The sequence below is a fragment of the Podarcis melisellensis genome (assembly GCF_964234715.1).
Source record: "Podarcis melisellensis genome assembly, chromosome: 1".
Classification (NCBI taxonomy): Eukaryota; Metazoa; Chordata; class Lepidosauria; order Squamata; family Lacertidae; genus Podarcis; species Podarcis melisellensis.
Genome location: NC_138528.1, coordinates 93915621 through 93939465, shown reverse-complemented (window position 1 = coordinate 93939465; position 23845 = coordinate 93915621). Strand labels below are relative to the sequence as shown.

At 38.5% G+C, this 23845-nt stretch overlaps 1 protein-coding gene and 1 long non-coding RNA gene across 4 annotated transcripts in view; one reads left to right on the top strand and one right to left on the bottom strand.

Moving 5' to 3' along the window:
• DPP10 (dipeptidyl peptidase like 10) overlaps nt 1–23845 on the top strand; it is a 582520-nt gene that overhangs the window by 452903 nt on the left and 105772 nt on the right. For all 3 annotated transcript variants that reach the window (XM_081921713.1, XM_081921712.1, XM_081921714.1), the window contains 2 exons: nt 2580–2674; nt 10093–10167. In XM_081921713.1, coding sequence (XP_081777839.1) covers nt 2580–2674; nt 10093–10167 — 170 coding nt within the window. The remainder of the gene's footprint in view (nt 1–2579; nt 2675–10092; nt 10168–23845) is intronic.
• Nucleotides 5832–10151, bottom strand: LOC309376116. Its single transcript, XR_014171068.1, has 2 exons — nt 10071–10151; nt 5832–6206 (listed from the first exon to the last, which is right to left on the bottom strand). It is a non-coding gene; the product is annotated as an uncharacterized lncRNA (long non-coding RNA).

The window sequence follows — 23845 nt, the reverse complement described above, 5'->3', positions numbered from 1 at the left end:
ATGTCCACATGTTTCCTGTGTCTTGGCTTAAAGCATGCTTGGATGGACCTCGGAGAGAGCTAGCTACTTGATGCAAATGAGTTGCCACCAAGGGTGTTTATCCCATTGCCAGAAATCATCACTGGGTTGCAGCAGCAGAGGCAGAAGGCTGTACAGTACAAGTATTACAAGTATTATGCCAATGAAAAAGGAGACAGCCTCTTTGAAACAAAAAGGAAAGGAAAGTATCCGTAAGTGTTTAAATACTTGCCAAGTATCATTTCTGGCTACCCCTGCCCACTTCCCTTACTTCCCCCTCTTATTGAAGAAAAAATGCCCATAGTTGCTCTGTAGATTAAAAAAAATTTTTTAATCCATCATTTTGTCAAGTAGCCATAAAATGCTTCCATTATTCTGTCTAGGAAGTGTTCTTTATCACACAAAATGTCATTCATTGGATTGACACTTTAATAGACATTAATAGTGATTGTTCATGATTACTATACTTACTCTCAGCACTTGCTTAGTACTTATGTATATGCACAGCTATATTTTAGTATCTCCAACACTTCAAGGATTTTTATCTGTTCACACTCACTGCAGTGAGGTTTTCTGCTTTATACCGAGGTGACTGTGACACCAAGGTCTCTGTATGACTCTTCAGCAGACATCTTCATTGTTTGCAAACATCATACTTTCGACAATGAAAAAGAATTGACTTTTTGTGTCATTCCATTTTTCTCCTCTAAAACTTTCTATTCAAACATAAGGGGAAATGACAACTACAAAGTAGTTTCTTGAAATACTATAAAAGTTTCTTGAAATAAGCAATGGATCTACCCTTTCCTATTCATCTGATTCTAATGTGCAAACATATCAGCTGCATATCTTTTCAGAGTACAAAATGGTAGGTCACCACACCAAGGAGCTTACGATCTATAATTTGACAGAGAGAAAGTAACGTAGGAAGGCAGGTGGAAGCTGAATTGAACAGGGAAGCAATTAGCAAATGTTTCAGTTGCAATTGCTTAGGCTTGGTTGCAGGCCAAGACTTCACAGAATACATGGGTTTCGAATGAAGAGAGACAGAAAAATACACAGAATGTGGCCAGAACATGTGGCAACAATTAATATACATTAACAGAGGTTTTACGTATTATGTTTCTGCTCAAGAAAATGTTACATCATTGTACTTTTTCTGTAAATTTCTTCCTTCTGCACTGTTTCATTTCCATGGTATGTAAAAAAGGTAAAGGTAAAGGTACCCCTGCCCGTACGGGCCAGTCGTGTCCGACTCTAGGGTTGTGCGCCCATCTCACTTAGGAGGCCGGGGGCCAGCACTGTCCGGAGACACTTCCGGGTCACGTGGCCAGCATGACGAAGCTGCTCTGGCGAGCCAGCACCAGCACAGCACACGGAAACGCCGTTTACCTTCCCGCTATAAAGCGGTACCTATTTATTTCTTGCACTTAAGAGTGCTTTCGAACTGCTAGGTGGGCAGGAGCTGGGACCAAAGGACGGGAGCTCACCCTGCTGCGGGGATTCGAACCGCCGACCATGCGATCGGCAAGCCCTAGGCACTGAGGTTTTACCCACAGCGCAAGGATTTTAAAAAGCACTAAACCATTATTTATGAAATATGCTAAGGTGGCTTTGTTGAGGTTGAATGATAAAACCACAGTAAAAGTTTTCTCATGCTTCAGTGTTTTTATTTTTATTTTTAAAAAAGATGGATAGAAAGATGGATTGAAAATCAGTGTGGCATAATGGTTAAAGTGTTGGGCTAGGACCTGGGAGGCCAGGTTTCAAAATCCCACTTGGCCATGAAGCTCACTGACTGGCCTTGGACTAGTTTCTGCCTCCCAGCCTAACCTACTTCTCAAGGTTGTTATAGGTATTAAATGAGGAGGATGGGAACCATGTATGCCACCTTGAACTCCTTGGAGAATCATAGATTGTAGAGCTGGAAGGGAACTCAAGGGTCATCTAGTCCAATACCTTGAAATACAGGAATCTATGGCCCCCATCTAATTTGAAACTATACTGGACCCTGCTTTGTAAACGTACTAGCAGTTTTATTGCTGCACCACTGGGAGAAAAAGGTGGGTTATAAATACAGTCAAACAAACAAACAAACAAATAAACAAAAGCAATGAAATTGTTGGATGTTCTTGTAAATGTTTTGGTTACGTAACCATTTTCTCATGCAAGTGCAATCGGAATTCATTCTTGATTAACAGCCATTTAACCAAATAAAGGTTCAAGGGTTAAGACCATATGGCCAATGTTGCTGCTTTTTTTTTACACAGTGCAATAGAACTTGTTTTACACAAAGGAGTAGGATGTGGCTATACTGATTTGATGAAACCACCTCCATTAGCAAGGTCAGAAAGACTAGAAGCACTGAGCATTCCAATTATCTCTGGACAAATCAACAAAATTAGATGCTACTAATGAATTCATTACTTCAACCTAAGCACATTTTAATGTATTGGATGGTCAGTGATGTCTTTTCTTCGTTGAATAGGTCCATTAACTAAGAAGCTATTGCGTGAAATGTTTTGCCTTTGCTGATCCTTAATGTGTTTTTCTATTAACAGATACAGAAGTGGTGTATAAAAGCAGACATGGGCATGTTGTTAAACTGAATGTAGAAACAAATACAAGTACGTTATTGCTGGAAAATGCAACTTTTGTAAGTATTAACTCTTTTTATGATTACTATGGCAACAACAAGTTCTATTATACAGTCACAGACCTAGTAAAATTACTATACTATGTTTGGCAAAGAACCACATATCTTAAATGCATACCAATACAGCTTCTTTTTTTCTCACCCTCTCCGCCTTCATTTCAAACTCCTGGAGCTTAATTGTGCAGATGGTTAGCAATGTGACATGGCGGAACTGCTCACCATACTTGTGGAACATCTTCACCTTCTTTCCAGGCAATTCTAGATATGTAGAGCAGAGCAGATTATGGACATGTAGACACTGGTTTCCCACGATTATAGCATTAATTGATTATTTCTGTCCTTTCTCTGAATAAAACTGCTAGGTTTTCTGCTTATACTCCACTTGAAGATAGTGATGTGATTTTTATAAGCTTTGGCTGCTTTATAAGCTATGCTGTTCCGAGGGTGGTGGGGGAGATGGAATGGCCTAGCCACTATCAAACATGACCTGATAGCTGGTTATATTATTGCAGTCTGCTTAATGTGGGTCTTCCTTACTTGGATCTGTCTTCCATTTGTCTGTAAACAAGATGTGAAAAACGTTATTACCAAGGATGCTAGCTCTTCTTTTAGTGTGGAATACATGCCACCTGTAGAGCAGTGTTTTTCAACATTTTTTGCGCAAAGGCACACTTGTTTCATGAAAAAAATCACGAGGCGCACCACCATTAGAAAATGTTAAAAAAATTAACTCTGTGCCTATATTGACTATATATAAAGTAATTCTCTTGAATAGGAATCAAATTAAACACAAAGCAAGTATTTTATAATTACTTTATTATGAAATAGTAAGTAAGTAAACAGAAATATGAAAAATTATAAAATACTTTATTTTTAAATCTTTCGAATTTTTCAATTTTTCCCACGGCACACCAGGCAACATCTCGCGGCACACTAGTGTGCCGCGGAACAGTGGTCGAAAAACACTGCTGTAGAGAACTATGCTGACTACCAGTTAGTTTCCTCAGATAATTCAAAGTGCTGGATTGGGGTTGTGGCTACCTGAAGGACCACCTGCTCCCACAGAAGCCTGGCCTTTGGTAGTCCTAAGCAGAAGTCCTCACTCTGTAGTTAGGTTGGTGATGATACAACACAGGGCCTTCTAGTTCTTGTTGCTTCTGAAACTCTCTCCATTGACCGTGTCATTCAGGCTTTGATGAATTTTAGAAGACAACTGAAAATGCTGATCTTTCTCTTAACTTTTAATGAATTTGATTGGTGCTGCTGATAAAATGAATGTGCTGGTTGTGTTATCTGTTCAGTTTTGTTATGGATTTTTATTCCTAATTTTTAAAATAACATTTAGGATATTAAAACATATATTTATAATGTCTAAAGAATTCTTGTGATTAAGTGGTGCAATACAAATATTTTAAATAAATAATTTTGTTTTCAAGTAGGTTATTAGTGGATACAACAAAGTCCTAGCATCATAGAATTGTGGAGTTGGAAGGGACCACAAGGATCATTTAGTTCAACCCTTTGCATTGCCATATAAAACATATTTACAGTAGTTCAGGACGTGCACCCAACAGGGGTGGGTGGAATCTGTCACTTTGGGTTTCTCTCTTCTTCTAATTTTTCCTGTCTTAGGTACAGGTCTCCACATTGCCACATCAGTTTGTGATTATTATTTTTAGTTCTCAAGAAAATTCACCAGCTCTTAGTGTGAATTTATCCTAATATACCTATGTTTATATGCAGCTTTCCCTAATGCACACATGTGCATTTTTATGTCCCAGGTAAATCTCCTTCCACTATTTGGATGGTGATGACAAGCCATTCCAAAACCCCAGAAAACCATTTCCAGTTGTGCCATATAAATACTAAAGAAAAAAGATATCACAATAGATTTCCCACAATATAAAAACAACAGTGTCCCATTTCCCAGTTTGTGTTCCTATTTGTTCTCCTCATTTGATAAGATTTCCATTTTCTGAAGGAAGCCTTCTTGCCTGTAACAGTTTCCGTGATTATGATTATTAACTATACAGACACTCTCATTGATGTATTTCCTGATTTGCATTATACATTCCAGCTGAGCTGGTGTTAATGTGCTTTTGAATAATGCCAAATATTCCGGAGATATTTAACTTTCCTCATTTTGACTTTCATCTTCCTTTTTACCAGTCCCCTCATTTTTGGGGACATTTAAAGTAAAATGTAATGGTTGGACTTCCTTACGTGTAAGTTGAATTTGATAGCACTGTGGTCACTTTTCCTAGTCAGTTCAACAACACTTGTATCTCACACCAGGTTCTGGGCACCACATAAGATTAAGTTCAGTGTCTCTTCCCTTTGTCAGTTCCATAGCCAGCTATTCTGGGACACAGTCATTTAGAGTATCTAGAAATCTTACTTTTTTATCATATCATAATTTTATCATAACTTTATCATTTTCCCTGTTTAAAAGATCAAGAGGCTGTTTAGACAGCAGAAATATTACTAAGTTCAGGAAGATGCCCCCCCAACTATAAATTTAGTTTTCTTCATCGTTGTAACAAATTCCTTCTCCTAGATGTATAGCCCTGAGCAAAGATGTAGAGGCTGGCTGCTGGGACTAAAATGAATATAGTATGAGGAGCAAAAGTAAAATTTCTGTAATATCCATGACAATAATCCAGTGTTGTAGATTGAGGTTAAAGGTAGGTCTTGGTTGAAGGCTACTACACAAATGAATGTATTTTAGAAGTGAGCCTTTGTTTCTTAAACAGTGGATGTGGTGCAGTTTCTCTCTCCCCCCCCCCCATTTCTTATGTTCAGTTGAAAGGGGGGAGGACACTAGCTGTACTTTAAAAGCAATTAAAATTGATGCAGTAGTAGTGCATAGCAAATGAGACTGCTGAGCAAAGATTAAAGGACCAGCCACACAACAACAGCAACACAGGGTATGTTTTTAGTCAGGAAGCACAATTACCGGTAAACAAGAAAGGCTGGAGCTATGTCGTTCTTGCAGGCTGATTTGAAAACTAATTCAGTATCTCAGATATTGTAGAAATTTACCACTTAACTTGTGGGAAAATTAAAACAATGTGTCCTTAATTATACTGTTTTTTGGTACATGAGTGTGTGCTTTATTTGCTTGGAAAAGAACAGATACTTTTGGCAAACACAAATGTCAAGAGACATGTTAAAGTTGTTTACTGAAGCGGGGCATGGAAGTTACATTCTTTCTGTTCCCCTCATTTCACTGCATGGTCCTCTAGTCTCAGGGCCACAGTGGACTGATAGATCGTTTCAGAGTACAGAACTACTTTTACTTTCAGCAAAAACTAATGTTTGTGTTCCTAGAATACGTGAAACAATAAAGGTTGAGAATGGAGGGGGTGGGAGTCCTTCTTTGTAGTGTTTTATCTTTCTGTCTCCATTTGACTATCACCCCTGTCATCTGTGGTACTGGCAATACTTGTGGTCACGGTTGTCAAGTGCATTCTTGGGCGCAGAGAAGAGGCTGGGGCTGCTTGTCCAAGGAGCATCGCACCCTCATGTATCACTGTCAAGTAGAGAATTAAAACTCAGGTCACGAAAGGCACTTTTTCAAGAAAAGGCAAGAAATTCAATCTGCAACTCGTTTTACACAGTTTTGCCCAATCCTGCTGTCAGTAGAATGAGAATCCTCTTATCTGAGAAGAACAAACTTTTACCTTTTTAAAATGACAACTAATTTAATCTATGATTCCCTTTTCATATTTTTTAATGTAAATAAAATTTTGGGGATACTTCAGATAAGTTGGGAAAGAGTTGTGTTAACAAAACAACAGAATATATACATTAGTTAAGGGGGTAATCACATGCTGTTGTCTTTACATGTTGTTGCCAACAACTCTCTGTTTGATAATCTCCAAAATAATCCCAGATATACGTGATGGAATTACGTAACTTTAAAGTCGGTTGATGCAGACAATCATGCACCACAGAAAGCAAAATCAGACATAATAGATGATTTCCTTTGTTTTTATTTGACCTGCTAGCATATCTATATATATATATCTATATATATCTATATCTATATCTATATCTATATCTATCTATCTATCTATCTATCTATCTATCTATCTATCTATCTATCTATATATTGGGGGGTGTTAGATATATTTTTTAGATAGAAAGACCTGTGTTTGTACTGTAAGAAATGAAGCATTTTGTTGTTTTTATTTGTTTTGTTATTTAAACTGCTTTGTAATTAATATCCTTAAAACTACTTCTGGATCTTGTTCTTGAATTTGCTTCCAATCCACTATATGTTTCAGTTGCCAAATTATTTAATCAGGGATTTGAAAGAGAGCCTAAAACTGAATTAGGCATACATGGAGAGCTCCCTTCAGGGTTCTATAAATTGTTCACCTTGTGAATTTTGAAAATATTCCAAATATTTATTTGCTGAGATGACATATAAAATATTTTTATATGTGGGGTGGCATTATCTATTTACTATATATTATATAACAGTAAAATGTACTGTTATATCAGGAAAATCCAGCTGCTTGACACTTGAACTATAAATATATGCACAAAATGATCCAAAAACTAGTAAAGTGCTTACTTTCAAGTGACCATGTGGTCCAGGCTTAGTATGAAAAGCTGGTAGATCTCATGAGGCTCCTAGGGCCTCCTGCCCCAGACCTCTCTCCAATATGTGCTCTGATGAACATTAAATGCCTTTAATCCATGAAGGAGTTCTATCAAATCATATAAACCCCAGAACTGCTCTTTGTTTCTGTTTTCTTTGGGATTGCCTCCAGCCTGAATTTAAGTATTTGGGAGATCTTTGGTTTAAGCTGGTGTTGATACAGCATTCAATTTGAATACTTGTGTTTTCCAAGTCTCAAAATTGAGCTGTGGGTAGTCCCACAGAGCAGTAGAGTAGTAGCTTCACTAAGGTGTGCATGGGGGGTCCATATGTAAAGTTTTCATTAGGGATGGTTCTGCTGCTTCAAGTGATGCCCAGGTAGAGCAGCTATGAGTCAGAGATCACAGTTTTACAGCAGTCTAAAGTTCAAACAGAGCAAAAAAAACCCAGGAAGCCAGGCCAAGAAGCAGTCCAAAGTCTAAACACAGTGGCAACATAGGAAGAAAGATCTAGAAACTGTCTTAGGGTAGTAGTTTTTCCCCTTGTGCAGCAAGCAGCTAGGTGGCAGGCCAAGACAAGTGAGGGAGCTAGTTCAAGGATGTTGTACTAGTCCTCTGTGCTTGGAAAAGGAGACTTTTAAATCTGAGTTTTCTGAGCCCCACTCAAAACACAGCTGCACATTGCTTACAGATTTGCTTTGCTCACGAGGAGTAGCTTACTCACAAGTATTCTTTTATTTCCTTATATGTCAAGTCCATCATCTTGAACTAGCTCTGGAAACAGCTATACTAGAAACATAATGGTACTAAAGATGCTGACAGAATTTATTTATTCGGGGGTGGGGGTGGAATGTAATATGAGAATGCCAACTCCAGGATATTAACAGCCAGGTTGCAACATTCTGCCCAAGCTGAAGTTTCTTGACGATCAATGGACTATCTAGAAGTCACTCAAGTACGAATGACTTTGTCTAGAACTTTGTCTAGAATGTCTTCCATTCCTATGATTTCATTAACTTTGTTTTATTTGAATTCATTGTCTTAATTTGTGATTTTTTTTGTCAAATATGATAATGTATTTTAATGTTATCTTGATGCTCCTTTGGAACTTAACAAATCTATGGGACAGTTTTCAGGGGAGGAACAATCATTTGCAAGAATTAGTAATGGTTGGTTTGTTTTGTTAGGAATAACATATATTTGCTTAAATAGACTTGAAAGAGAAGTTGCTGAATTACAATTTATTACTAAACTGAAAACTATGGAGATACCTGGTCTGAAAAGAGATATTGGATTCTTGTCTCATTACATATGCTAAAGCTATTTTTGGTCTTCTGCATACTATCCCTTGCTTTTTCCTGTAGGACTAATTGCAGTTGTTAACAGTTGTCAACAGGTTTACCATACCCATTGAGTCAATCACTCATCTCCTACTTCCCTTCTGAGAAAAAACCCACCCCACCCTCCTACTATATATATGAGGGTCTGGTGACTTCTGTTTCAGTGTATCTGAAGAAGTGTGCATGCACACAGAAGCTTATACCCAGAACAAACTTCGTTGATCTCTAAGGCGCTACTGGATAATTCTTTTTTTAAAAAAATATTTCAACTGTGTCAGAACAACACGGCTACCTACCTGAATATATTTGCTTGTTTAACTTAGCATTATGATTTTTGACAGTTTACTTGCAGCAGTTCACAAAATGTTGTTTAAATACATTAGTAATTCATTGGTAATGCCAGCAAATGCTCTATTTTGTGCTAATTAACTCACTGCTGTGTATTCCAAATTGCCCATTCCTATGGGACAAAGTTCCTGTCAACCTAGCGGTTCGAAAGCACGTCAAAGTGCAAGTAGATAAATAGGTACCACTCTGGTGGGAAGGTACCTATTTTCGGCTTTTCCGTGTGCTGCTCTGGTTTGCCAGAAGGGGCTTAGTCATGCTGGCCACATAACCCGGAAGCTGTACGACGGCTCCCTCGGCCAATAAAGCAAGATGAGTGCCACAACCCCAGAGTTGTCCATGACTGGACTTAACGGTCAGGGGTCCCTTTACCTTTACCTATGAGACAAAGAGGGGCATAAGCTCATGTGCAAGACATTTCCCCACTATACTTTCCATTTTAGTTGTAATATATAATTCAGCTACAGATAAATACTCTTTCCATCTTCCCTGCACTAATGATGTGCCTTGTGCTTGACCTCTTTGTTCTTCAGATGGGAAGTATCTTCATATCCACGTAAAAGAAATCCCTTCAATGGTTCCACTGCTTCAAGTATGCTCTGGTCCTTCCTCTACATCAGCTCCATTAAATTCTTTCTGACACCACCATTACCTCTTGATTAAATTATAGCCTTGAATTCAATTGGGTGTCATGTATTCTTATCTAGACATAAAGTGTTATTAGTTTGATAATGTTCCCTTCTCCTTTTCCATTTTTGCCACACCACTGAGGATTTTAAATCTTCTGTAAAGCATTTTCTTAAATAAAAAGTAGGTGTTGTGTAAAATGTTTGGACCAGGGAAAAAAAAATCTCACTGCATGATATGTGTATCTTCATTTTTATCAAGAAATCATGCTGCCTTGTTGCTTCTTGCATCAATTGCTTTTAAACTCTCTTGGTGTTTTTAATACTGTACTTTAATGTACTTTAATACTTGTTTTTTTTAATACTTGTTTTATTTTAAGAACATCCCTTTCTCTGGGGTCTTTTAAAATGTAATATATATATACACAATGTAATTGAAATGTCTAAGACAAAGTGTTCTTCATGTAACAAACTTACCAATACTGTGTTCTTTTCTTAGGTAACTTTCAAAGCATCAAGATATTCAGTCTCCCCAGATTTAAAATATGTTCTCCTTGCATATGACATCAAACAGGTAAGCTAGCAGTTGGCCAAAAATAAAATTAGAATACATGCTGGTTAGAAGTCTGAGCATAGTAATATGCAGAAAATTATACTTAAAACATCCTCATTTATGAAACAATATATATTTAACTCTTTTAATACTGATGACATCCTGTGTTAATAGGATGGATTCAAAGTGTTGGTCCCATTTGCTTTTTGGATTAAGCTTGTTTTGGTAAGAATTTCTTACTACTGACATTTCTGTAAGGTTGTCTTGATGGATTAACAATTCTTTATTACATTTGGATAACTTTTTTTTTTACAGTAGCGTAATTCTGTGGGTTAAACCATATGCCATTCCAAAGATCCATAATCAAGATCTATTGCTTTTAAAAAATTAAGGGCAATAGGGGGCAATGTCTGGGATGGGGGGAATTGGATCGGGATGAAAACTCTAGGGAGGGCAAGAATGTGTGCATATGCAAGATTGACTTTTCCAAGGGATCTAAACAACTTGGCACCAAATTGCTTATAGACATGGTCAGGTTTTTAAGATCAACAGAGGGGGCCCTCTCCATAGAGGTACATCTGGCACCTTCATTATCTAGGTGCCCTTTGACAACTGAGTTATATATTTTTAGGATTCATCCTACTGAAAATTGTTGGAAATTGGTTTTAATATTGTGTTTTTAAATTGATGTGCCTCCCCACCCTTGTGGCCTTATGGTTATGGGAGGATAATAAATCAAATAAATAAATATCACCATCATTAGCTAGGTAAAATAATTAATATAAACCTTGAAAAATGCATAGAAACATTAGGAAATGGCATGGTAGAACTGTGCTACTTACCTGACATGTCTCTGGTCTTAGGCTGAGGCTGAAGTGACAAAGAAAGAAAAGAATTAAAATATGAAAATTATGAGTATGCTAAGGTTGAATTATAGTGTCATTAAGTTAGAGGTCTGTGACCTGAGCTTTTATTCTTATACAATATAGGTAAAGGACCCTTGGATAATGGCCACTCTACTGAAGATATTTCAGCTTGCTTAGGCTAATTGCAATTCTTTGGGCCACTTCGGAATGCTACAAGAGATTGCATGTTTGAATACGCTGTCATGTTTAAAAAAACAAAAGCAAAAACTGAAAACAACTTGCTACCAAATTCTTTGTCAGGTTTTAGCATGTATATGTGTGTTCTTTGAAAAATAGGATGAAAGTTAGAACATATACTCTATAGCATAATAATAAATTTATTATTTATACCCCTCCCATCTGGCCGGGCCTCCCCAGCCACTCTGGGCAGCTTCCAAGTGTATATAGCTCATATTGTCCAAACAAATTCCCTAGAGTGACATGAATGAAATTTCATTTCATTCCCAGTTTTGCTTATTTCTCCATTTACATGGTTACAGTGGATTGCATGTTAACAAATTACAATGTGTGTCAGCAGCATCACCATTGCTGCTAGCAGGTCAAATTTGCCTTATCATGTTCTGTTGTACCTTTTTTCCAGGAACACCAGAGTGAGTTACAAATCACAGAGTTAGTTTCCTGTCCATAATTGTCATTAAGTTAGGTAATTGTCTTCAAAGTCACACTATTCAAAGGGTAAGAGATGTCATTTGAATATGAAGAATCTTTAGAAAAGGTGGACTTGTTAGAAAATAATATTCCACCTTCCCTCCTTATTTCCTCCTAGTGACAGTTTAGAAATAGAGATTTCTAAATAAAATCTTATAGTTCCTTGGGTAATACACATTACATAAAAGAGTGGACAATTTTTACATCAAAACTATTGCATGAAGACGACTGAAAAGTTTAAACAAATTGAATAAAAAAATGAGGACACATGTTCCACCCAACATTTGCCCTGAAATTGTAATTAGAGTCATAGCTATTTTGATGTTTGGATTAAAAATAAATGCAGAGTTAAATTAAATAGTTGAATATTTATTTTTATGTTGTCAGCATTTTCTTTAATCTATTTTCTGCTTGGAAAGTCAAACTTTAATTAAATTTGAAGTTGTTTCAGCACAATTAAGAATATCCTTTATTCATAACGGGATGTAAATTTGCATGAAAATAAGCTTTCTTTGAATACAAAAGTAATAATTGAATGAATCATTTAAATCATGCTGGATACGATAGAATAAGGAAAGTTGTTAGATGCATGCTTTTGCAGTTGTTGTGATGTTGCTCTATAAACTTGGGCTATTAAAATAAGTGTATGTTAATTCTTAGTGGGAAAAGTTCACTTCAGCTTTTGTATCCAGATCTGAAGTCATTCCCCCCCACCCCCCCAATACAGATGTTTAGCTACATTTTGCATTTTTAGGAGCATTATGTGACCCAGAAAAGCAAACAGGACACCAGGTGTTGCTATGAACAAACTGACCAAATCTTGTATTGACTGGAGCAGGCAGGGTAAGGACTGGCATGGCAGTAGGATCAGGATCAGGTCTTCCTTCCATCCACCCAATGCTGATGGAATAGAATCAGCTGGGGTTGAACCATACTAGACTTGTTCCTTGGGAGCTGGCCAGTGTTGAACCTTGTTATGGTGCAAGTCAAGCTGGCAAGTTCTCGCTGGGTGACCAGGGTGAGTATTCCAGCCAGGCAGAGACCTCACCCTGAGCTTGGGTGTACTATGGCCACCCTCCCTCCTTTATTATGTTGATCCTGCCCAATACCATTTCCACCCCTGTACAAAACAGTGTTCTTCCTTCTAACAGAAGAAAGCCATAATTGCAGATCCAATGACAGTGACACAACTCCTGCTGCCCCCAGGGAACAAAGACCTACTCTAAGACAGATACAAAAAACTGCACAGGACAATGTTCTGTGATTTTAAAATTGGCCACAATTTTATTGATTCTAGATGTAGGTAGGCTCTGTTCTCAGCCCGCTGTTGGCAGGGGTCTGACACTTGAGCAGTCAAACCTGGAATGGAAGGACCATCTCAAGGCAAGGGTCTACCTAGGTAGTCCTCTGAGGCTGCTGCTGGAAGCTCTGTGGCCCTGAAAAGGGCTAATACAGCCTAAATGTAGGCACAGTAATCCTAATTGGTATTATAAGTAAGATCGGCAGTGAAAAGGTGAGATAAAGGATTCAGATTACTGGAGCCCAGTTTATGGATTCTTTAAAAATCATCCCTCATATGTGTGTATGACATTCTGCTTTACTAGTCATGGAAGACTTTGATTCTGGTTATAAAAGTTTTCACACATGAGCTACTGATGAATTAAACTGTTCAAGTGACTTTGAGCACGACAGACATCATCCCACAGTCCTTTCCTTTTCAAGGATTTGATATCAAATATTCAGGTACCTAGGAAATATCTCCAATTAGGTAGGGCAAATATATTACTGTGTTTCCATTCTTCAGATTAAGTGTGGTAAGGCTTCAGGAGTTTTTATCATGTGGTCTGTACACGGATTGGCAAATGAGGCCTCTGAAGCAAGTTGGAAATGGTAGATCTTTGGTTATTAATCCTTTGTTCACTTTATCTCTTCCCACTGTCAAACAATGAAATTTTTTTTGTGTGTGACTCATTTCACACATAAAGCTAAGCCAAACTTTGGCTTACAGTTAGCAAGCTAGCATGCTGGTACACCTTTAGAACAGACTTTGGTTAATGTTCACGGTCTCTTCCACAACTGCAGAATGAAAATAAAATGATGATAAAATACCAGCTGATACTTCACTACAATTTTCAATGTCTGTCACCACTTGGGAGTTGTGGCATGATACTTTTGTGGTTGTTCATGGATTAAAGAAGGAATAGGCAGGAGAAGTGGAGTTCCAATAGCAAGGAGGCTACCTCCTCAGGAGATGTTCTGTACTTCAGTTTTCTACTTTAATATGGCTGCTAGCCTTCCTTTCATACACACCTCAGTAATTTCTGTTTTAATTGCTCAGGTTCTTATAATTACAATTTGAGAAAACAGTTTTCAGGCTGTAACTTAGTTTTAGCTTTTTTCCAACCCTCCCTCCCTGAAAGCTACTTGTCATTTGTCAAAGATAATTTTTTACAAAATACATCTATTCACAGAACAAGCATTTGCTTTCAATCATATTGACAGGCTTACTAAACTGCAGAATGCTCTCTGAAGAATCTTTGAGAAAAATCCCAAAACCCAGTAATAAATTTCCAATTACATTGCTCAAGTTCAACCATTTTGGTTGAACTTACTTAAATAGTAGAATAATTTGTTTATAGAAACTATTTATAGCATGCTGATTTTTCCATCCACATAATTCTGTACTGTAATAGGCTCATCAGTTTTGGCAGGTGGTGATGGTGGTGATGATTAGAAGGCCAGGTGAGCATCACGAGACCATTAGAAGACTTCTGAGTCTTTTTATTCCTTCCACTTCACCTCACCCACTATAGTTGGTATGTGAGCAAGTGGCAATGCTAGACCTAAAGCCTCACTTTGCTTCAATATTGGTAACACTGTGGTTTCAGTGGAGGACTGTCAGAATTTGAGTAGCTAGCCTGAAATCCAAATTAGTCCAAGTCCTGTGCAGAAAATATAGATAGATAGTGCAGACACTATGAAGTATGGCACTTGCTTAGTCTTCACTAAAAAAGAAAAGAAAGTTTCTTGGAGGGCCAGGCTTTGCAGAGACAGGTGAACACTTATTTATGGGAGGCATCCAAGTGCAATGGATAGCAAGCCAGCAGCTCTCTCTTCAGATAAGCCGCTATGCTGGTATAAAATGTAAGGTACTTAGCTACAAGGTGGCCAATCTACAGCTCAAAATATCTAACAATTTTCAGACTTTACAATGGGAGTGGGGAAGGAATGGGAGAGTATTTTCTTACCCCATCCTAGCAGAACTGGATTCTATTGTGTAGTTGAGGGGTAGGGCTGGGCCTATCCTCTGCAGACATTCTAGCAGCAAAACATTTATCAAGAAATGTTTTGCAGAGCAACAGTGTGACTAAAGCCAGCAGCAATATTGCAAATGCCCAGGTAAATTAGTTAGACTGGCCTTGTTTGTGAAGGGAAATTTTCCTTCATTCTTGATACACATCTACTGCTGCCTCTGAGAAGTGGCCAGCTCCTTGCTGTTCTTAACTGGCCATAACAATGGCAAGACAGGCAGAAATCTGAGTCACTCCTTTATCACAAAAGGCAAGTTCCAAAAAGCCATCCATACACTATCTGTCTTAAGACTAGGTATGCCAGAAGAGGCCAACCTCAGAGCCCTATAACTTGTCTGGTATTAAGATTCTCAGCTGAGATCCTTCTGTATTTTCCCACACCAGAGGTTGACAGAAGGTAGATCAGCATCTAATGGCAGATCTGCTGGCTATTGACAATAGTTCAGCAAGGGTTTCTGAATCCCATTTTTAACAGCAAGAAAAAATGAAGAAAATAAGGGAACAAGGGAGGCGTTCATGGTGAGTTCTGGCACCTCTTTTTCTAGAAAAATAGCATTGCCTATAAGTATTCTAGCTAAGACTCTGAGACAATTGCTGAAGATAAGTACACTATTTGCACATCACGGTAAATGGCCCAGGCTTAGATCAGTTAACTGGATAGATGGGATTGCCTCATTTGCTATGGTACTATGACATTTTGTAAACTGCTTGGGAAGGCTGTATACCAGAAAGTGATTTATAAATGCTTAGAACTAACCAACCAACCAACTGGGTCGGCCATTCGAGGGACAATTGTTTCCTGTTCCTTTGCCATATTCAACATGTGGCCTAGTTGTTACTATTTAGTCAAACTATCCATATTAGCATAAGTGAGCTATTTCTTGCTTGACTTTCCAATGAAGGAGAAGTGGAGACTGGTGTCCTATTTTTTGAAGTACCAATTAGTTATATAGTGGCCACACTTACCAAGATACAGAAATGTGAAGTACGCAATTACAATGGCTGACTTCCTAAAACTACTAATTGATTCATGGTTTCTCCAGTGTTGTTTTCCTCTTGGTTCTGTAAGCTAAAGCACAAATGCTTACAGATCCTGTATGTCTCTCCCCTGGGGAAACAATAAGTTGAACAATGATTTCGATATTGGACATTCCATCTCCATGGATACCACAGAGATTATCTGAAGCTCTGTCCTTGTTTTGAAACCCATGTCCTTTGACATGACCTGTTTCTTTCAGTTGTGCAGACAGTTTTGACAATATCAGGTTTCTGGGATGACAGAATAATTCAGGGAAGAATGACATTATTAGTGTAATCAGTACTGTAAATCAATTAAATAATAATTTATCAGCCACTAGCCAGTTCAATAAATATGTATACTACCAAAACTTGATGATAAGTGCCTTTTTTGAAATGCTGATGGAATGCCATCCTATAAATGTTTACAAGAATTAAGTCCCATTAAGTTCCGTGACATTTACTTCCGGGTAAGTGGCTGTAAGATGCAGAGTAAAGCTGCAAGTTATTGCTAGAACTAAGTCCATCTTGAATGTTTCAAATTTGCTATTATATTAGCACAAGAGAATAGTAACACGAGAATCAAAATTCGAACCCCTGCTATAGTGCATATAGAATGCAGTAGAACCTCTTGCTGTTTGGCTAACTAAGCAAAAAAATAACAAAATGGTGTATGTTAGGCCTGATATTCAAATAACACATTCAGTGTCAAAATTGTACTAATAATTCTACTGAATTATTTTGTTGTGTTTCATAGGTGGGTAGTACTGAAAATTTGGGTATTAAAATGTATTTCAAATACTGTACAAACTAAATGGTATTTCTTAACACTCAGAAAATATATTGGTATTTTCTGTGGGAATTACCTTTTAGCCCTGCTCTGTTTTGCATTTGTATACTTTCTCGACGTTTTGGATACAGTGGAGTTGGCTTCTATAGCTGTTCTATAGGGTTTTAGTAGTCTTTTACTGATGGATCATACTGAGTTAGGTTTGGTGAGCTTGGCTCATGCATACATACCACACTCTGGGAGGTCAGATGAACAAAGTCTGCTGATGAATAAATCAGTAATTTACACAGGATATCTACATTGTCATTTGGACTCTGAAAAATGATTTTACACAGTGTGTTTGAAAGCCATTACATGATATAATTAGAACTGTACATCCATTGGGAATCTGAAGTCACTCCTTAATCCTCTTGATTTTCAAGAGCACCATGTTGAGAGTCAGGGGAGCTGCTTTTGGTAGGACTCAGTGACACTACTGTGCGTGCTAAAGTGTTCTACAAAATCCTTTTCATCAGAGCTCATTTTAACGACCCCTACAAACAGTTTCCCTTTATCTACAGGCACAAAGCCAGGCAATCCTGGAAAATTGCCCTCACAAACAACAGCATACCTTTCCATTTTAATGTACGAAACATTTTTAGCAAATCCAATTTTTTTAGAAAATGCATTTTTAAATTAAATATATCAATAAATACTGTGTTGTGGTTGAAAATCTCCAGTAGCTTTCTGCAGAGAATGTGGTGTGTACTATGTCTCATGCATTAAATATTTAAACAATATGCCATTAGTATTGATGAATTTAGCTGCAAGTGAACACTTAATCTTAAAAAAATATTGAATCACAGTATTCTGAATTTTAATCTTACTGACAGCCTATACAGAAGCACCATGGGGTACTAAATAGCAGAGGTGTACCTAGAGGCCCTGGCACCCCCAGCAAAGAGCCCCTTCTCCACAAAAAATCACAATTCCACAATAGCCATCTTAGCAATTACTCTGTTTTATGTGACCCGAGTCATCAAAGCATCTGGAGTGAGGACAAGGCAAGGATGAGTGAGTATGAGGCTAGGAGGGCAACCACCACCACCACCACATGCCTTTGTGCCACAGTGCAAGAAGGACAGAAAGCTTCTCTCCCATGTTTGATCTCACGGCAATAGCAGTGGTGCATCGGCACTCTCATATATGTCATATATTCAGTTGTCTATAGTCTGATAGGTGAATTTTGCACACACCCACACCCTGGGCGTGCACAGGTTTCACTGACATATATGTACGCCTCTGCTAAACAAACTTGATAATTTTTGCATTTAAAGAAGAAAAACAACTGTATAGCTTTGCTAACATTCCTTTTTATGTGTACTTTGGTTAGTAGCATTCTTTAATTTGATACAACAGTCTAAAATAACTTTTGTATTTTGTATTTATTTAATGTTCTTATTGCATTAAGAGATAATAGTAATATATATCATTTTGTAAATTATCCATACTCTAGTAGTCTCCAGATTAGACAACCATGGGATGTGTGAAACTACATTTGAAGACTGTTGAGAAACAGCAGTTAGTGCCTATACTATGCTAGCTGCACTTTACCAGTCTGTTCTGGACTATTAAGTGAAAGACCAGAGTACTTGAAGTACCACCTGCCTACATCTTTACCTAGCCATACCACTTCACTGGAGGGCTTTCTAATGACACCACTGTCATCCATGGTGAGCTGAATGACTGCCAAATAAAAGGTTTTTATGTGCGTGATGGCACCCCAGTCATGTAACACTCTAACCATAGGGGTTATTTTGCTTCAAGTACAAATATGGTTGAGCAGTGATGGTGTAGGTTGGCAGCATGTATCAACGTCTAGATTCTAAAACATTAGTTCCTCAAGCCTGCTGCAAAATTTTGTACACACCCTTCTTTTCCTGTTGGAATTCCCACAGCTAAACTGTTTGTGACATAAGTTCCACTGGCTTCGTGTAACAACCCCACTCATTACTTAGAAAGGACCATGTTTACAACAGGATTTGGGGGTATAATAACTACTTAGAGATTTTTCAAATATTAAGTGGCATATAAATGCCTTTAAATAAAGCAATAAAATAAGTGATAAAAGAATTGAAATTAACAGGGCTTGTATAAGTGGAGATTTTATATCTTGCATCAAACATAATAAGCACTCATACAAGGATGGAAAATAGTGTTATTTGCTCATTATAATTTAGTCATAGTAAATCCCCCTGACCATCAAAGGTGAACACAATCAAACAAACTGTTGGCAATATTCTTCCTTAATGAGTAAACTCAGCAGGAGCAGCAACAGCATCAACAGTTGTTAGTAGACTGAAATTATAAGTCTCAAAAAAAGGTCAGAAATAAAGTTCGCAGGCAAGATAGACTGGGTACCAGCTACATTAATTATTGTAAGTGTCTAACTGAAGTATAATAACACGTTTTGAGGGTTTAAAGTAGATATTTCATCTCTGAAGAACATGCATTTTACCTAAATTTGCAAGTGTATAATTTGATATACACTTTAACCTAAGCTGATAGAAGGAAGGATATTGTCTAATGATTTTCAAGCAAAGGTACATTGGCTCCCTTCAAGCCCAAATTGGAAATCTATGGAAGAGTGCATATCCTGGCTAAAATTCAAGTCAGAGAAGTAAACTTTATGGATAATAGTTACTTTATTTGTTCAAGTTATGTAGGAGATGCTACTCATGGTATTGTAACATGATTGTTTCCCAAGGCTGTGTCTGCCCTTTCCTTTCTCTCTCTGATACACTACATTGAGGGATGATATATTTTAAGGAAGTAGGTGGCCTTTTAAAGCAGTAATGATGATATAATGGATTACACAGGGCAGAGCATAGCAGGGAAACCACAGTAGATCTTTATTGGATTGATCAGTCATTTCAAGTGTTGTTTATATTTCAAATGTCACTTATATGCTTTCAGTACACATGCACAACACCTTATGGACAGGTGCAGATCACATTGTTTATGGAATAAACCTCTGGCCTGCAAACACCTATTCTGGATGGGAGATTTCAATGCCAGAGTTAGGGACAATCATCACACATGGGACAACTGCACAGGGCACTTTGGTATTGGCAGCGTAAATGAGAATGGACAAAGTCTGCTTGAGTTGTGCTCGTTTCACAGCCTTTGCATCACAAACACATTCTTCTCTGCCAAGGCAAAATGGCAAGTGCCCTGGAGATATCCAAGGTTAGGCCACTGGCACCAGCTGGACTTGATTGTTACGAGGCAATTGGCATTGAACTGTGTTCATGTCACATATGCTATCACAGTGCTGATTGTGACATGGATCACTCCCTGGTGGTGAGCAAGATCCTTCTCCAGCCAAAGATGGCCTATAGCACAAAGCAGAAAGTGTGGCCTCGAATCAACACTTCCAGAGCAGTCATACTTGAACTTTGTGAATGCTCCTCTGATTCCATCAAACCAGCACTACTGAAGTGCCCTAGAGACAGTGTCAAAATCAGCTGGAAGTACATCAAAGAGGCAACCTATAATACAGCTATGCCCTTTTTCAGCAAAAGAGAACAGCAGATCCCTGACTGGCATTAAAGACATTGAACCTGTCGTCACTGCATAGTGCTAGGCTCCTGCGAACTACAAATGTGTGTCCTGTGAGAAGACACTTGCTGCACTGAGAAAGGCAATGAGCAACGCTCAGCAGATTGCCAGACAATGTGCCAGCGACTACTGGCTTAAGCTGTGTCAGAGTATTCAACTTACTGCTGACTGCAGGGTAGAATTCAACATTGCGGTATTACAACAATTTCATCTGCACAAGCATATTAGCTTGCCAGTTGAAGCCATCTCCCTGACACCCCCCGAGCCAATTTTGGAAGGTGGGGAAGAAAGATTGGAAAGGCCCAAGGGCAGGGGCTTCTACTGCTGTGGTTCATTAGATGAATCTCACTCATAAGATCTGGACAACAGACCTATAGATACAAAAATGCTTGGAAAATTAGGTGGTTTTTTAAAATAGGAATTCATTAAACATTCATTTTCCCAAAGGAACTAGATGCAGTTCAAGTTTCCCTAAAAGAAACTAGCTCAGTACATGTTCATCCAGATGAACATTTTAGTTCACAAAAAAGATCATCCATAGCGAAAAGGGGGAAAAACACACCAAAATTAAATATAGCATTGAGAATGTTACAAGCTGCTGTGCTGAAGTGTAGGGGCAAAAGTAAATTAGGGGCCACACACAAGTAATAAAATTTCTGACAGAAAGAATGCCAAGAGAACTGGAAAAGAACTTACCCAATTTAATATGTGCCAGCTACACAGCTGTTAGACACAGGGCATAATTCATTTTGTTCCTTTATCTGTACTTCTTACTGCAATCTGCTCCTGTTGGAAGAGTGCAAATATCTTCAGCAGGAAAGATACACGAAATGCTTCAGATTTCTTCCCTTAAATTGCTTAGCATCAGTGATTAAGGGACTAATCAGTCTTACTAACAGCAGTACCTATATATCTGCCTCATTATGTTGTTTGTCTGGCACCTAAATATATGTAATGAAGGCACCAGGCAAGCCTCTCTAGGGAAAGCATCCACGAACAGAAATGACTTCTTAAGGAGTGGTCTTACCACTTCCTCCTTCAGGCAGCGACCACCCTATCTTGCAGGGAGCCATCAATCACCTCCCTGACCCAAACACATCCAGTATACCAGCACTAGACAGTGGTCTGGACACCCTTGAGATCATCTGCTGTAACAGTGGAGTCAATCTTCCAGTGAATGCAAGCAATTTTACCTTCAAAGTGCTTTGCAAACGAGCAATAGCGAGCTACCATCACTTCTGCAACTTCCTTCAGGCCAGATGTGAAAATAAACTTGAAATTCTTGAAGCTCTACCCCAAAATGAACCTAATTCATCTTTAGTTGGTCAGGGTGTAGTTCAGATATTGTTGTTTATGTTTAACTGAACTAGTTCGTTCTAAGAACTGAGACTCAGGGAAATAATCTTCATTAAATATCCTACACCCACCCCACCCACCTCCTTTAGTAGTTGGGTTGTAGCCTGGACTAGGCCCTATTTGATTGCTGGCTCCTAAAGTGCACCTCCCCCATGCTGTGTCTGATGTACACACCAAGTTTTAGGGAGGCAGTTTCAGTATTGCATTCCATTGAATGTGTATAGTTGTCTCATCTGTAGTTGGCTGTGGAATCCCATATGGGTGACCAAATCATGGGTTGTCTGTTATTTCCCCCGACATTTTCACAAATCAAGATCTATTGTGGCTTTCACAATGATACCCTCAGCCTCAAAGAAAAAGCTTGGAAGTATCTTAAGTACAGAACTTTACTGTAGCATAAAATAGAAGAGTGATTAAATCCTGGCACTTTTCCCCTCTCTTCTTTTGCTTCACAGACAACAGAATAATAGTTTTACCATGTTTTGGGTCCTGTGAAAAACAGGGATTGCTCTGAAGTTTTTCAAACTCTTCCAAAACAATTTATTGAAAGAAGAAACATCCAAGAGCACTTCCACACTTATATTCATTGTTTATTTCAACCACACACTGCGTAACAGATCACTAGCATAACATGCTGAGATATCCCATGGAGAGGAGTTAATGGAGCTTGATGCAAACAACAATAAAGTTCAGATCTTAAGTGCTTCAACACCTTAAAATGTTCAGGCTATTTATATTTTCTAACATTAAGAGTTCTGTGTTGTAAAGCAAACATTGTGAAATTATTTTGGTACAGGAGGTTTCTCTTATCTTTATTATACAGTGGTACCTCAGGTTACAAACACCTCGGGTTATAAATACTTCGGGTTACAGACTCCACTAACCCGGAAGTAGTACCTCGGGTTAAGAACTTTACCTCAGAATGATAAGAGAAATCGCGTGGCGGTGATGTGGTGGCAGCAGGAGGCCCCCATTAGCTAAAGTGGTACCTTAGGTTAAGAACGGTTTCAGGTTAAGAGCAGACCTCCGGAACGTATTAAGTTCATAACCAGAGGTACCATTGTATGGACTGCTCAGGATTGCCTATTGAATTTGTTTCATGAAATGAAAATCTGATTTCTATTGTATTCTTCTCAAAGATAACTGACAGACCTGTGACATGCCTCAGATTGGCTTGGAACTAAACCTAGCCATTTCCTTGAGATTCTAGGACATTTGCAAGACAGACTAAATTAGGAGACCATCTCCATATATCAGTCACAGATTGTACAAATTTACAAGCCTTTCCAATTCTTGGCTGCTAAATGTTAAGCAGGAGGAGACCTCATGTGAGCTCCTCTGGTCACATGAAGCTAACCTTCTATGAGTAAGTACTGTGTGTCTGTGGCCTCCATCCTTAACTGTCAAAGCCTAGACTAATGTGTTATCTACTGGCTGTGCAAGTTTGTTTAACAGATCTATGGCCACAGAAGGCATATGGTTCCCTGCAGTTTTGAAGTGTCCTTGTAAGGCAGGCAGTGCTGGTCCACCCATGAGGCGGTGTGAAGCACCTGACTCAGGCAGCAGAGGTACAAGAAGTGGCATCCAGCTCACTGCTTTGTTCACCACAAGGGAGGCATTCTGGCATGTGACATTTCTTTGAGGAACACAATACTTTGAGAATGCCCTGGCACCTACTGAGTTCAGCGTAAGGAGGGTATGGTGGTGGTGGGTTTGGTGGTGGGATTTAGCACAGCAAGTGGGGCAGGAGATAGTAATTTCCATTTCTCTTTGGATGATGAAATTGGATGGGCTGCCCCTGAGGGCAGAGATGGAGAACCTCAGAGCCAGGAGATGAAGACATCTTCCAGGTCTCTCCGTCTGGCCTTTGGACCACACCCCTCAGCAGCCCTGCTCTACACCCTCCTTGGCGCTCTCTCTCTCTCTCTCTCTCTCTCTCTCTCTCTCTATCTATCTATCTATCTATCTATCTATATCTATCTATATCTATCTATATCTATCTATATCTATATCTGTCTATCATCTATCTATCTATTATCTTTCATCTATCT